The sequence below is a fragment of the Leuciscus leuciscus genome, assembly GCF_965113295.1.
Source record: "Leuciscus leuciscus genome assembly, chromosome: 24".
NCBI classification, from domain to species: domain Eukaryota; kingdom Metazoa; phylum Chordata; class Actinopteri; order Cypriniformes; family Leuciscidae; genus Leuciscus; species Leuciscus leuciscus.
The window spans coordinates 31,468,869-31,486,194 of NC_138723.1; the positions used below are offsets into that span (position 1 = coordinate 31,468,869).

At 38.3% G+C, this 17,326-nt stretch overlaps 1 protein-coding gene across 1 annotated transcript in view; it reads left to right on the forward strand.

The window, feature by feature from the left end:
* glis3 (GLIS family zinc finger 3) overlaps positions 1 to 17,326 on the forward strand; it is a 37,364-nt gene that overhangs the window by 19,173 nt on the left and 865 nt on the right. Inside the window, 6 exon segments of the mRNA XM_082158556.1 lie at positions 2,432 to 2,593; positions 3,864 to 3,974; positions 8,766 to 8,886; positions 9,524 to 9,590; positions 14,273 to 14,397; positions 16,521 to 16,685. Of these exon segments, the coding sequence (XP_082014682.1) occupies positions 2,432 to 2,593; positions 3,864 to 3,974; positions 8,766 to 8,886; positions 9,524 to 9,590; positions 14,273 to 14,397; positions 16,521 to 16,685 (751 nt within the window).

Genomic DNA, 17,326 nt, shown 5'->3' on the forward strand with positions numbered 1-17,326 from the left:
CAAAACTAATTTTTGACCCTAGGACTTGTCACACTTGAACCACAAATATAAAAAATAAATAAATAATAAAATAAATAAAAGTAACAAATCCTTCCGTCTTGGCTCAATTTGACCCCCTTAGGAATTAATGGAATGCGAGGAATACCAAAATAAATATTTTATAATGTCTACATGTGTATCTGAATGCATACTGAGGTGAACTGACTTTAGGACCCAGAGGAACAGTTCATTTGCTCCATATAGAGCTATAAGGACATCTAGAGTCATGAAATATCATCTTATATTATTTATTTTCCTTAAGAGGTCGTCAAAGACACACAATGTAAGATATTTAGAGCTGAATTAAAAGGGTTATGCATTAGTTATTTTGAATTTAAGTTGAAAGAATGTGAGGAATGTGCTATTTATTTATTATTTATTGATCAAATCTAGTAATTTAAAGGTAAATAAAAAATAAAATAAAAACAAATCTCCAAAAATTTGCTTTAAAAAATAGGAAAAAATATATTAATAATTAAAAAATTAAAGAAATTATAAGTTGGGAACAGAAAGGATTTTGCAAAATTGACAGTCCACGTACGTGAAGAAACGCCACAACGACTGTGACTCCCTCCCGCTGCTTTTAGAAACAATCCCGATAAATCCCGATCCCAAAAGAATTCCTGTTCATCAGTGACGAATCACAAGTACAGATCTTTCTTTTCTCACAAAACAAACCTTTATATTTAGTCAATTACTGACCCTTGTAAAGATCAGCTCAAGCCTGGTGATTAAATAACGCCTACATGCGACTCTGCTATTGCATTAATATCTCCTGCTAAATCAACTAAAATAACCACTTCATTATAAAGCAATCAAAACATGCTGACAGAAACACTATTAATGTCCAACTTCATTATGTTCCTGTTATATAAGATGAGCTCAGAGCCAAAGAATTCCAGCGATTGCTGAAGTCATTTTCTGATAGGTAATTATTTATTTCTAAACCATATTTCTGAACGAAACAAATGAGGTCAAGGCGTTTGTTCACGCATCGGTGCTTTCTGGCATCCGTGATTCGCCGGCATTCCTGTCCGGACATCCGAAAGGACAAAGATCAGGAATGTCACATTCTTGCAAGATGAAGCAAAAATGTTCATGATGTCATTTAATTAGAGTGAACCGTCAAGCTTTTGATGCAGTGATAAACCGTTAAACTATAACTAACTGTGAAACTACACGGCAAAGCATGCTTTTCTTAGTATTTATGTCTTGTTTCCAGTCCAAATATCAAACATTTCTTAAATCAAGATGCATTTATTAAAGTAGTAAAATGACATAAGATATTAAGTCTTGTTTTCCGGGGGAATTAATCAAAATTAAGTGAGTTTATCTGCCAATGGGGTCAGAAAAATAATCTTGTTTCTGTTAGAATTAACATTATTTTTCTGACCCTATTGGCAGATCATTTTGCTTTTTACTTAATTTTTACTTTAACTCACTTAATTTTAATGAATTCCCCCGGAAAACCGGACATAATATCTTATGTCATTTTACTCATATAGTAATGCATCTTCTGGAAACAAGACAAAAACACTAAGTAAGAAAAGCATGTTTTGCAGTGTGTGACGCCTTATTAAATGTGACTGTTGAGTTTATACTGAGATGAAATAGATGCAAACGTCGCCTATTATTGTTCCTACACTTCTTAATTTTAATTAGCTAATTTAACAATGCATAATAATAATTGAATAGCTGAATTTTCAGCATCATTGTTAAATAATAATAATACTTTTATTCATCAAGGACACATTAAATTGATTAAAAGTGACAGTAAAGACATTTATAATGTTATAAAAGATTCTATTTCAAATAAATGCTGTTCTTTTGATGATGATGATGATGATGATGATGATGAAGCCACTGCAGAAATGTTCATGATGTCATTTAATTACAGTGAACAGTCAAGCGTTTGATGCAGTGATAAACCGTTGAAAACTGAAAACTATAACTAACTGTGAATCTATGACACCATATTAAGTTTATACTTCATACTGAGGTGAAATAGATGCTTGTTATTGTTCCTACACTTTAATTAGCTTATTAAACAATGCATAATAATATATGCACAGAGAATAGTGTAGTTGGCTTCATCTAACAGATGGCACAAAATAATATAATTAGAGAAATAATAATCAGAATAATAATAGAGGGACATAGACGGGTTACTTGAGCAGGAAAACACTGACCCCTTCTGGTCAGCCTGTGTCATGTAGTGTGGCACGTCTAGCCCTCCTGACTGATCTGTGTGTTCCTCTGGTTAGTTTGAGAAACTCTGTTCCTGTGGCACGTCTAGCCCTCCTGACTGATCTGTGTTCCTCTGGTTAGTTTGAGAAACTCTGTTCCTGTGGCACGTCTAGCTCTCCTGACTGATCTGTGTTCCTCTGGTTAGTTTGAGGGCTGTCAGAAGGCGTTCTCCCGCCTGGAGAACCTGAAGATCCACCTGAGGAGCCACACGGGCGAGAAACCTTACGTGTGTCAGCAGCCCGGCTGCCAGAAAGCCTTCAGCAACTCCAGCGACCGCGCCAAACACCAGCGCACACACGTCGACACGGTGAGAACACCAGAACACCAGAACACCTCAGAGCCACGGAGACACATGCTCTTCCCCAGTGTAGAAGAATATATAACACTCCCACACTACACACCTGCAGACAACAGGCAGAGGACTGTGTGTGTGTGTGTGTGTGTGTGTGTGTGATGGGTAGGGTTAGGGTGTGTGTGTGTGTGTGTATGTGTGTGTGATGGGTAGGGTTAGGGTGTGTGTGTGTGTGATGGGTTAGGGTGTGTGTGTGTGTGATGGGTTAGGGTGTGTGTGTGTGTGTGTGATGGGTTAGGGTGTGTGTGTGTGTGATGGGTAGGGTTAGGGTGTGTGTGTGTGTGATGGGTAGGGTTAGGGTGTGTGTGTGTGTGTGTGTGTGTGTGTGTGTGTGTGTGTGTGTGTGTGATGGGTTAGGGTGTGTGTGTGTGTGTGTGTGTGTGTGAGACGGGTAGGGTTAGGGTGTGTGTGTGTGAGACGGGTAGGGTTAGGGTGTGTGTGTGTGTGTGAGACAGGTAGGGTGTGTGTGTGTGTGTGTGTGTGTGTGTGTGTGTGTGTGTGTGTGTGAGACGGGTAGGGTTAGGGTGTGTGTGTGTGTGTGTGAGACAGGTAGGGTTAGGGTGTGTGTGTGTGTGTGAGACGGGTAGGGTTAGGGTGTGTGTGTGTGTGTGTGTGTGAGAGACGGGTAGGGTTAGGGTGTGTGTGTGTGTGTGTGTGTGAGACAGGTAGGGTTAGGGTGTGTGTGTGTGTGTGTGTGTGTGTGTGTGTGTGTGTGTGTGTGTGTGTGTGTGTGTGAGACGGGTAGGGTTAGGGTGTGTGTGTGTGTGTGTGTGTGTGAGACAGGTAGGGTTAGGGTGTGTGTGTGTGTGTGTGTGTGTGTGTGTGTGTGAGACAGGTAGGGTTAGGGTGTGTGTGTGTGAGACGGGTAGGGTTAGGGTGTGTGTGTGTGTGAGACAGGTAGGGTTAGGGTGTGTGTGTGTGTGTGTGTGTGTGTGTGTGTGAGACAGGTAGGGTTAGGGTGTGTGTGTGTGTGTGTGTGTGTGTGTGTGTGAGACGGGTAGGGTTAGGGTGTGTGTGTGAGACGGGTAGGGTTAGGGTGTGTGTGTGATGGGTTAGGGTTAGGGTTAGTATAAGAGGATAGAATATACAGTTTGTAGAGTATAATAACCATTACGCCTATGGAATGTCCTCATAAGTATAGCAAAACAAACCTGTGTGTGTGTGTGTGTGTGTTTCTCTCTGTGTGTGTGTGTGTGTGTGTGTGTGTGTGTGTGTGTGTGTGCAGAAGCCCTACGCGTGTCAGATCCAGGGTTGTGGTAAACGCTACACGGACCCCAGCTCTCTGCGCAAACACGTCAAATCTCACTCCTTGAAGGAGCAACAGGCCAGGAAAAAGGTACAAGCATCACAACAGCACATGTCAGACTCCAGTCCTTCTGTCATCACTCTGTACATCATCCTCATGCCTTTACAAACCCGATGCTGAGATACGTACCGGATCTGGGCCGACACTGTTGCTGTCTGGGACCGGTCAAACGTTCAGAATAATGAAAATGTCTCTTCTGCTCACCAAGGCTGCATTTATTTGATCAAAAATACTGTAAAAACTGTGAAATATTATTACCAGTTATAATAAGTGTTTTCAATGTGAATATATTGTAAAATGTCATTTATTCCTGTGATGCAAACATGGTTCGAATTACGAGGGAGCCAGTGGGAGCTGAGCTCCCATAGAGAGAGGATGAGCTCCCATGAAAGCAGTAAATCATACACCTGTGGGGTCTCGAAAAATCATCAGCACCATTATTTTAAATTACAAATAAAGCACTATTTCCTTCGGACTACTGTAGCGTGACTTAAAAGATAGGACAAGATGCCAAACACATGGATCTCGCGGGATCTCGGATCGTCATCACACTACATCCTTCGCTTTCAGCCAGGACCTTTACTGACTTTTCTCAACTCACAGAAGTCACAATCAAGTGACCAAAGTGCTGGTTGCTGCTGTGATCAGTGGTGCGGATGCTGTGTTCTCTTGTGGCTCGCACACAGTCTTCACTCGCTTCAATCCGTTGAGGAGACTCTCTATTCGTTCTGGTGAAATTACAAAACAAAATGCACACAAACGTGTCCCTGCCTGATATACAACCACTGATAAACATAATCGGTTTTGATGAGAAAAAAAAACCAATACGAGTGCGGATCAGAACCCAGAACCTCTGACACGCTTGGCAAAAGTTCTGCCACTGGACACTTTAAATACACGCTTAAATTTGTCGGATCTGTTTATTTATTCACGTGAAAATTCTCACCACTAACAACAAATTAAACCAAATGTAATATTTAAATTGAATTGTGTTAGCAATGCTTTTTTATTAAACATTTTCATTTATTTACGTTAGTGAGCTACACCGCGCCTGCTCATAGGCTACTTTTTTCCCCTTTTTTAAAGAGACCCCCACAAAGATGAAATCATAATTCGAACCCTGTGATGCAAAGCTGGATTTTCAGAATCATTGTTGAAAATGTTGAAAACAGAAACAAAAAAAACACACACATTAAATTGATCAAAAGTGACAGTAAAGACATTTATAATGTTACAAAAGATTCTATTTCAAATAAATGCTGTTCTTTTCTATTCATCACCTGAAAATTAAAATGCATCTCAATTTTTAACAAAGATCTGAACATTGATAATAATCATAAATGTTTCTTGATCATCAAATCATCATATTATACTGATTTGTGAAGGATCATGTGACTGGAGTAATGATGCTGAACATTCAGCTTTGATCACAGGAATAAATTACACTTTACTAGATATTCACATAGAAAACAGTTATTTTACATTGCAATTATATTTCACTGTTTTTACTGCATTTTTTATCAAATAAATGCAGCTTTGGGGGAAACTAGTTAATCAAAACTATTTTATGGTGTTTTTTGCACTTCTTGGCCTTTAAATTCTTTCTATGTAAACAAAGGCAATTGAAGATTCTTCTAAATCATTTCTAGATCATTTTGTTCCACACACACACAAAAATAAAGCGTATAGATTTGGAAGGCGAGTAAATAATAACAGAATTTGTATTTTTGTGTGAATTATCCAGTTAATCGCTGAGAAGAGGATTGTACAACATGCAGCCGTTGTCTTATAATGTAGAACAGTGTGTTTGAGACGAAATGTGCAAGATTTGTCAAGAAGGGCGTTGATAACTGAGGCACCGTCCACACTACTGCGTTTTAGTTTAGAAACGGAGAATTAAAACGAATACGACCTCCGTCCACACCAGCGTTTTAGCTGCGTATTAGAATTGATCTCCGTCCACATTAAAACGACTGAAAACGCGGATCACGTGACCATTCACCAACACTGGGCATGCGCGTGCCGGTGTAAACACAACTTCATTGATAAAATGATCCCACCATGCGCTGGTTCTTCCCGGGTTAACCCAAACCCGACGCTCCATGTACGGTCGATACCGCCGCTGCACACGGGAATTGTCACAGATCGCTGGAATAATAGCTTGCCTCCGGCACATGTAGGCAGTTATAGCAGTGTAAAATGCAGAATTTACTTGCACAACAGCTGCTAGCAAAGATATACGCCATGACTGACGACACCCAATCATAGAGCTGAGCGTGAGCCTCTACTACGTCATCGTTTCTAAAGTCCTCCGTTTGACCCGTCTTCACTAAAACGCCCTCCGGAGATTCAAAACAAAAAACGGGTTGGCAGCGTTTCTAAACTTCTCCGTTTTGGGTCTCCGTTTTTGCCGTTTTAGTGTGGACGGGAGGTGCAAACGTAGCAAAAGGTCTCCGTTTTTATACAAAAACGCAGTAGTGCGGACGGGGCCTAAGTCTCTAAACTGGTAACTTGTTAGCAGGCTTGTGTAGGAGCCGTTCATTATCACCGAGGAACAAAATAAAGGTCACGTCACCATAGATACAGATTCCTCAAGCACACGGTTTCTGGGAGAGAAAAAATAGAAAAATAGAAAAAACTGTTCAAACTGCTTATAGAGGATCTGTCCTGTCTGAATACATCCAGTGCTTTCTCCCCGATGAGTATTAGGAACTACTCACAATATATTATTAGAGACATTGAATATAATCATGATGTCCTGCAGGTCCAGAGCTTCAGACGCAGGGATATTTTAAGCTGTGATATTAAACCATATGCTTATGATTAATTACTGTACATTCAGCTCAATTAGGCAAAAGATTATGCGCCAATTATCCAAGCCTTTATCTATCGATGTGCTTTAATAACATTTGGAAAGTAAATGCGGTCTTTTAAGTCGCAGTGAAATCGAAATTTACTTTCTTGGTCTTATTGTGAACGTTATTCCAGATGTTATTAAAAGTGCACGTTATTCCATATGTTGTTATTCAAAGTGCACATTATTCCAGATGTTATTCAAAGTGCACATTATTCCAGATGTTATTCAAAGTGCATAGTTTTTCAGATGTTTTTATTCGAAGTGCACATCGTTCCAGATGTTGATCTAGAACAATCTAGAATACTGTGCACTTTTAATAACATCTGGAATAATGTGCACTTTGAATAACAACATTTGGAATAACATGCACTTTTAATAACATCTGGAATAATGTGCACTTTTAATAACATCTGGAATAATGTGCACTTTGAATAACAACATTTGGAATAACATGCACTTTTAATAACATCTGGAATAATGTGCACTTTTAATAACATCTGGAATAATGTGCACTTTTAATAACATCTGGAATAACTTGCACTTTTAATAACATCTGGAATAATGTGCACTTTTAATAACATCTGGAATAATGTGCACTTTGAATAATAACATCTGGAATAATGTGCACTTTTAATAACATCTGGAATAATGTGCACTTTTAATAACATCTGGAATAACTTGCACTTTTAATAACATCTGGAATAATGTGCACTTTTAATAACATCTGGAATAACGTGCACTTTTAATAACATCTGGAGTAATGTGCACTTTGAATAACAACATCTGGAATAATGTGCACTTTTAATAACATCTGGAATAATGTGCACTTTGAATAACAACATCTGGAATAACATGCACTTTTAATAACATCTGGAATAATGTGCACTTTTAATAACATCTGGAATAACATGCACTTTTAATAATATCTGGAATAACGTGCACTTTTAATAACATCTGGAATAATGTGCACTTTTAATAACATCTGGAATAACGTGCACTTTTAATAACATCTGGAGTAATGTGCACTTTGAATAACAACATCTGGAATAATGTGCACTTTTAATAACATCTGGAATAATGTGCACTTTTAATAACATCTGGAATAACGTGCACTTTTAATAACATCTGGAATAATGTGCACTTTGAATAACAACATCTGGAATAATGTGCACTTTTAATAACATCTGGAATAATGTGCACTTTGAATAATAACATCTGGAATAACGTGCACTTTGAATAACATCTGGAATAACGTGCACTTTGAATAACAACATCTGGAATAATGTGCACTTTTAATAACATCTGGAATAACGTGCACTTTGAATAACATCTGGAATAACGTGCACTTTGAATAACAACATCTGGAATAATGTGCACTTTTAATAACATCTGGAATAATGTGCACTTTGAATAATAACATCTGGAATAACGTGCACTTTGAATAACATCTGGAATAATGTGCACTTTGAATAATAACATCTGGAATAATGTGCACTTTTAATAACATCTGGAATAATGTGCACTTTGAATAATAACATCTGGAATAACGTGCACTTTGAATAACATCTGGAATAACGTGCACTCTGAATAACATCTGGAATAACATGCACTTTGCATAACAACTTCCGAAATGTTATGATATAACATATGATGTCATGCAAAGTGCACATTATTCCAGATGTTATTTGAAGTGCATGTTATTCCAGATGTTATTCTTCATAATCTGTCCTCAAGAACATCACTTGCTCCCCTCCTGTAAAACAGCTTTTATAGGTAATAGGTTTTAGCAAACTCGTGTTCAGTTCTGGCTCCACACTGGTGCACAATGGCCACTTTTCCCAGTCCAGCCAGTCTGTCATGGATAAAATCCCTCAGAAACCAAAGTGTAAAAGTGTTTGATGTTGAGAGAAAGTCTCATGCATGAGTGTGTGTGTGTGTGTGTGTGTGTGTGTGGTGTGATGCAGCTGAGACGCAGTCAGGACGGGCTCGCCGAGTGTTTGACCGTTCAGCCGCTGCACCACAGCCTCTCGCCACTGGACCTGATTGAGACCAAGCACCAGTCCCCCACTGATGATCTCTACACCGGTATGAAACACTTCACTGAGTCGTGTGTTCAAGGAAGAGTCCCTCACAAAACTCACCACACAAACATTTTTGATGCTTGAAATAAAATAAAATACAATTTAAAAAGCATATTATTTCAGCTCGTTGCCATGGCAACATTACTCAGTTTCATTTAGATTAACTTGATGTACAAAATTGATAACTAAAACAGAAATAAAAATATGAATAAAAACTATATAGACGTATTAAAAAAAATATATAGTCTGGCAAAAATATAATCTTTTTTATAGTCTGGCATTTGGCGCTATGTGAGAGTTGCTTTTTAATTGTGTCTTACTGTTTTCTTCTGTGCTGTTGGTTGTTTGCATCATTGATATGTGATATAACACTTTGATAAACACTTACTGTTCTTAAAAAGTGCTTTATAAATAAACTTGGACTTTTGACTCACGACGTGTGTGTTTTTGGATGAAAATGTCCCTCTAGCGCATGTTCACACAGAGAAACCGTGGGAAATCAGCAGTGTAATGCAGAGATGCTTCAGCCCTAATACGCTTTCAGAGTCATGATGATATGTCATTCCAGTGATGGCTATTGCCAACGAATCTGACCGTCGTTTTACCGTAAAGTAATGATGATTTTCTTTTTTGTCTTCAAGTGTTCGCCCTAAACCAGTCCGGCCCAACACAGACTCGTCCACTGCCTCCTTTACACGGGAACAACAGGTACGAAAACTACATCAATCTTCAAAGAGATGTTTCGACTTTAAGGACAACATTTAACTTCTGTCACGTGACATAATGAGTGAAACATTTGCTGAGTATTTCCTCCTTAAGGCGAAAACATCGATGTTCATGCAGTGGTCAGTTTTGAGATTTTGGGCTAGTTTACTCCTTCAGTATGTGTTCTTTCAAGCTGCTATAAAGAAAACGCTGAAAATATACATTAAGATGTTTATTTTATTACATTTTGTTTACTTGCGGCTGTAAGTTTCTCCCGAATTTACCAGGAAGTCAGCATTCCCACGGGACACGCCGAGATCCGTCTGTGTACTGAAGTCTGTCCTGACCGGTGTCTTTGTAAAGCTCTTAGTCTCCTGCACAACGCTATCCCAAATATGGGCATTTCCTTTCTATCAGTAACCAATCCTGAACGTCCAAAGGGGGATTTAAAGCTAACGACCAAATCTCATTTAGAGCCATTTAACTCTTTAAATGCTGTTTTCTCAAAATGAGTTTGTCATTCTCCAGTAGAAACATCTCAGCCTATGTACACCAAACTCTCCAGTTATACACTTAGCAGTATTCTGAAGATATTTTCAGAGGGATTTGTTAATAAATCATTCCTGGCCTGATTTATGTGACATTTTAATAAAAATAAATATGGAGAAAATCTATTTTTTAAGGCTATGGACAGTATATTTTGATTTAAACCTTTCTGGTTTAAAGGGATCATGTGATGCTATTTCATAAGTTCATTATTTTGATAATTAGATGTGATTAAAATAGGTTAACATGCTTTAATGTTCAAAACACACACATACTGTACATAGTTGCAGCACCTCTATTCCCCGTCTGTCTGAAACACACTGATTTCTACAAAGCCCCGCCTCTTGAAAAGCTCCGAGTGCTCTGATTGGCCAGCTGACCCAGTGCGCTGTGATTGGCCGAACACCTCCAGCGTGTAACCATAATCGCGAGCTTCTAAAGCAGTTTAATCACAGTTAATAATGTTGTCGGTTTTATGCGGATGATCAATCGAAACAAACTTTACAAGCAGAACGTTTCACAGTGGCAAGCGTTTATTCTGCAACTCTTACATGTTCCAGATACAACCTTAAAAGTTGAATTTGTCCTGAAGTGACTACATTAAAAAGTGTATATTTCTAATTTATTTAGGTGTGCATAGCTTGATTTTTATTTGTATTACGCGCTAAAAGCAACAGAAAACATTAAAAAGCATCATATGACCCCAAGTTTTAAAGTCCCCCTGTGGTGTAAATCCAGCTTTTAATGTAGTTTATGTGTGTATGTGGTGTTTTTAATACGCTTTAAGACAAACCATGTGTAAATTCATAAGTCGACAGCATTGCTGAGTATTTCCTCCTTAAAACTGCAGTGAACCAAAGACAGTCTCAAACACACGCTTTGAAATCGCTGGTGTTTCTGACGTCACAAACTACCTTGTAACCAATCAGATCAACGTGTGATCGTCAACCAGTGGATCTCTGAGCTGAGTGAGTGAGTGGAGGCGGGGTGAATTTGCATATTCTTATAACTGCGTAGGGTGTCGAGTTACATTCAAGATATTTTAAGGCATGAAGACATTTTGTTCAAGGAAAAAAACGTTTAAATATGTAATTTTGGTGATGAAAGATGAGCTTTAAGGGATGAAATGATTGACTACAGGGGGACTTTATTTTTGAGTGCACAATCCCTGTGATAAACAAACGAGTGTGTGTGTCAGAGCTTTCGCTCTCCTGAGAACAGCCTCGTTCCTCCACGACGTCCCTGCTGGGTTTAAAATTGCGAGCAAGTTCACTTGACGTCTGAAAGAAATGAGAAAGGAGAAAAGACGGCCGTTCATGCATCTATGACTGGAGAAAATGAAGGTACACTTGTATTCACTCAGAGATCAGAGCGGGTGAAAGACAGGTTAGCCGCGACGTGAATCTGGCATCACTTCTATACGCCAGTGTCTGTGACGCTCCTTTCAAGCCTGATGAATCGAGTCTAATAATGCCGTATGTGTTTTTCCTATCACTATGTTTTTGGTCGAAGCTCAATCGAGTAAGTTGCCACACACTGAATCACTGTCTAGTTTACATTCATTTCAAGTTTCACTTGGCGGAGTGACCGATTCAAAAGCTCCAGCGCTTTTATTTCCTCTTGATCTGCGATAAATGTGTGGCTGGTTGTCATGGCTTTATGGCTGAGAGCTCATAGTTGCAATAATCTGACTCTAATAAAGCAGGCTTTTCTCTGCTGAAAGGCTCCACTGCGCTTTTGTGTGTTTTACACGTCTACTGTGGCAAAAGAGTTTGGTAAGAGGCTTATGTTTTTGGACGGCACGCATTGCACTTCAAAGGCACAGAGAGGAACCTTTTCTAGACGCAGATGCACATTGTCCAAGCAATGATTGCGGGATCCAAGCAAGACAATCGTCTGGAGAGATGAAGACCTGCTATGCCTCATTGGTCTCGAGGGCCCGTGCTGGAAGACACTATAGCCACTGACCGGAGAGCACCGGGAACTCAATAAGTGAATTACACAATGCAGTGGGATTGGCGTAATTACCTCACTTTGGGCTAAATCAGTTGTGAAATACCTCTGACCTCTGTTTTCCCAGATTTTACTACGGTGCTTTCAAAAACACTTTTTATATAATTAAAATCCCCATGTAGTCAATAACTGTATCCCTTAAAACTCATCTTTGATCACCAAGATGACACATTTACACGTTTTTTCCTTTCAAGATATTTTAAGGCATGAAGACATTTTTTTGCATGTAACTCGACACCCTTGCCTCATTTAGTATGCATGATTCTATGAATATGCAAATGATCCCCGCCTCCACTCACTCACTCAGAGATCCACTGGCTGATCTGATTATTGTTATTTACAATGCAGTGGGATTGGCGTAATCACCTCACTTTGGGATAAATCAGTTGTGAAATACCCCTGACCTCGGTTTTCCCAAATTTTACTCCCATTAAAAGCAGTCGCTCTGTTCCTGAGCCGCTGTAGTTTTACTTCCAGGAAAAAACACAATGCTGCTTTTTGGATGCATTTGTGGGGAAAATGTCAATTGGATTTGAAACTAAGAGTCAGCATCATAAAAATATCAAAATAGCAGGTAACGCTTTATTTGAGTTACATGTTACTTACTATAGTAATAACAGTAAATTATGCATAATTACAAGTAACTAACCCTAAACCAAACCCTAACTGTAACTCTATAGTGAGTACATGTAGTTTATTAATTTTACTATGTACTTGTTTGAGTAATTACAATGTAACTACGTCACCTTAAAGTAAAGGGTAACCTAATATCATAACAGTGGTGTCAGTGCATTTGTTAAACATGCTTTCAAAACGCTTTTTTATCCCTTAAAACTCATCTTTGATCACCAAAATTACATATTTAAATATTTTTCCCTTTCATGCCTTAAAATATCTTGAATGTAACTCGACACCCTACGCAGTTATAAGAATATGCAAATTCACCCCGCCTCCACTCACTCACCCAGCTCAGAGATCCACTGGTTGACGATCACACGTTGATCTGATTGGTTACAAGGTAGTTTGTGACGTCAGAAACACCAGCGATTTCAAAGCGTGTGTTTGAGACTGTCTTTGGTTCACTGCAGTTTTAAGGAGGAAATACTCAGCAATGCTGTCGACTTATGAATTTACACATGGTTTGTCTTAAAGCGTATTAAAAACACCACATACACACATAAACTACATTAAAAGCTGGATTTACACCACAGGGGGACTTTAAAACTTGGGGTCATATGATGCTTTTTAATGTTTTCTGTTGCTTTTAGCGCGTAATACAAATAAAAATCAAGCTATGCACACCTAAATAAATTAGAAATATACACTTTTTAATGTAGTCACTTCAGGACAAATTCAACTTTTAAGGTTGTATCTGGAACATGTAAGAGTTGCAGAATAAACGCTTGCCACTGTGAAACGTTCTGCTTGTAAAGTTTGTTTCGATTGATCATCCGCATAAAACCGACAACATTATTAACTGTGATTAAACTGCTTTAGAAGCTCGCGATTATGGTTACACGCTGGAGGTGTTCGGCCAATCACAGCGCACTGGGTCAGCTGGCCAATCAGAGCACTCGGAGCTTTTCAAGAGGCGGGGCTTTGTAGAAATCAGTGTGTTTCAGACAGACGGGGAATAGAGGTGCTGCAACTATGTACAGTATGTGTGTGTTTTGAACATTAAAGCATGTTAACCTATTTTAATCACATCTAATAATCAAAATAATGAACTTATGAAATAGCATCACATGATCCCTTTAAACCAGACAAACTTCCAAATGTTTAGGTAAAAAGCATCTTTGTGCATAAATGATACATGCTTTGATATTGTAAAAGTTACTCGGGTACAAATGTTTTTTGGGGCCACTGTATGTAAATAGTTCATAGATGAGCAAAACAATGAGTAAAACTGTGGCAACACAATCACTTATTAGGGATTAAAGCCATACGGATATGAAAATATTTATGCATATGTTTGTAAAATCATCTCTCTTTGAGGTTTTGCATATCATAACAGTAGGGTTAGAGGTCAGTGCACGTGTCCTGGCAACTGGATAAACAGTTTCATTATAGGAAAATGTTTGGAACAACATGAGGACTGATTATTGTGGAACGGTGTCGTTTCTCAGGTGTAGGGTTCCTGTGTCACAGCAAGTGTCGTCTTCATCACCTCATCACAGTCTGACCCAAAACACTCACAACCTGCCCAGATACTCCAACCATCCCAGAACATCCCAGCCTGCGCTCCAGGACAGTACGTCCCCGTTTTCTTTAATACCTTTAGCTTATTTCATACTTGAGAAAACAACATTGACATGCACACTCATAATGCAATTATAATGGGCTTTTGGCAATATTGCAATTAATTTACCTTATACTAACATAATACTTGGATAAAACCATTGCAATTAAGCCCATAATTGTATAAATTTGGCGTACACCTATTTTAATTTGCAATAAACAGACAATTAAACACCTTAAAGGTGCAGTGAGCGATTTCTGAGAAACGCTGTTGAAAGTGGATCGGATAGAGCACTAAAAGCACTTGTAGCCAATCAGCAGCATAGCATGTTTGTTAATTTGGGGGCGGAGCTATAAAAATAGGGGTGTGGTCCTCTTAGGTAGGGGCGTGTTTGTGTTGGTGATTTCAAATATCAACAGTGTTTCTCAGAAATCGCTCACTGCACCATTAATCACACGTGCTCGGACGCACACGCATGACTTGTGCTGTTCACACAACTTCATTCATAAATTAGTCTTACGTTTTTTCCTCCACTCTGAATCACTTTTTTGGGGGGATAAAACTTGCAATTTTAAATGTGCTTTAAAAAAGATTTCCAGGTTTGCTGTGCTTGTTTGCAGGGCTACACAATTATATAATTTGTGTTATTATTTAATAAAAATATAAAAATTTATATCAAATACACATATATTAGATATATTACTATTGTAATTTTTTTTTTTAATTGAGTATTTAAGAAAGATAGTAGTAATAATAATAACAACTAGTTTAATAAAATAATAATAACTTTCATTTAACGTTAACTGCACCATCCCGCTAGCTTGGCGCTCCTTTTTATTGCCTTTTTTTAATAATCATCATAAATGAGGTATCATTCGAAAGCTTACGAACTCAAAATTCATCCTGTGAAACCTGTTTTGAAAGTGGACATTGCGTTACCATGGAAATGGTACTTTAAATTATTTTAGCTGGCTCCTCCCCTAGTGGGCGTCGTCAGGTTTCATATTACAACTTTTTTTAAAACTACTTTATTATTTAAAATCTTTTCTAATCTTGACAAAACACATGTCATTGGAAAGGTCTGAGTCTCAAGGTTCCATATTTGGTGACTATTTTGTGATAGAAGTGATACTTGGACAGAAATATATTAATTTGTTACAGGAAAATGCATCAATATCCAGTGGATATTTTTGGTACAGCGTATAAACAAAAACTAAATTTTTTGGTGATATCAACTTCAAATTTGGAACACAGCTTGGTTAGATATAGGGCTTTGAGTTTATAGTAATTTTATGGTAAAAATTATTTTGTAAAATATATATATTATATAAAATATAAAATGTTTAGTACAGTACATTTGATTTACAGTAAATCTAAACTTCCATAACTTTTTCATACTTTCATTTTTTGAATCTTTCATTTCAGTCAATAATCTGCTGAGTGTCTTCTATAAAACAAGACCAAAGATAGGTCTATATTCCAAAGCATTCTTGAATTACAACCGCTTAAGTTTGGATATTGCATTTTCACGTCTATTCTCAAAAAGGGGGGTGACAGTTATGCTTCATATTTGTCAAAAAGCGCTTCTCACTACAAGTATGTAAAGATGTTTGATGTATGTTTTCGTTCCCAAATGTGCGTTAAAGCGGCTCAAACTCAAAGCAGATGCAGATGGAGACGTTGCTCACGTGTAAATGAACCCCGTGCCTGAAACACGCAGCGCATGTACGCAGCCATATCACTGTTTCAGTTTTTATTTTAATTAATAGTGCAGGTGTCAGATCCGTGTGGCGTCTGACACTATATATAAACTAATTTACATATAAGCCATATGTGCAGTAAGCAGACGCAGAATGCATATTTAAGACGTGACCGTAAGCGGAGAACGGACCGATCAGCACTGAATGATTCACAAACTTGTCCTTCCGCTCTCGGAGCAACAGATGGCAGATGTCTGTCAGGCCGAGGCAAAAATAGATCCATCTAATGCATGTAAAAATCTCAGCGTACAGATTTGATGAAGTTTTTCCAGGCTCATATGAGGAAATATCATTCATTCTGCATGCAATCTTACATTTAGGACATAATAGTTCAGTTTTGGATGTTGTGAGTAATGTTTTTTCATTAACACTCAGGTTTCTCTGGTGACGCCCGGACCGTGTTCTCATACACTGACTCACCGCAGGATAACAAGCAGATTTCTTCCTTTTCCATGATGCAGATGCCCATGTTTGAGGAACATCTGGGCTCCTCAGACGCGTCTCAGCCCGAGCTCGACCTCGTCCACAGAACCATCACTGGTAAAAACACACATAAATACTGTAAAGCATCATGATATGCACTGCACTGTGTTTAAAGTCATGCATATTCATAGAACCACGCATACTAAATGAGGCGAGGGTGTCGAGTTACAGTCACAATATTTAAAGGCATGACGTTTTTTTTTTCAAGGAAAAAACGTTTAAATATGTGATCATGGTGATCAAAGATGAGTTTTAAGTGATAAAATGAATGACTACAGGGGGACTTTAAATATATGAAAAGTGTTTTGAAAGCAATGTTTGGCAAATGCAAATGCTGTTATATTACGTTACACTTTATTTCAAGGTCTTTATTACACTTTATTTATTGTAATTACTCAGATAAGTTCTGAGTAAAATTATTGACTACAGGGGACTTTAATGTTGCTGTTTTTAAGCTTGAAAAAGCTCTGCAAAGTTAAGAAGTCTCTCTATATCAGTGTCAGTGTTCCTGAACTCCTGAAACGCCTCCACTGTAGTCTCAAGTTTCTTCCGGGAACGAACACGTCACAATATTCCTCATTTAAATAATTCATATAAACTCGAAGCGCTCGACCAATCACAACACACTGCTCCAGCCGACCAATCAGAGCACAGTGTGCTTTTCAGAAGGAGGGGCTTCATAGAGACAGGAAGTAAAC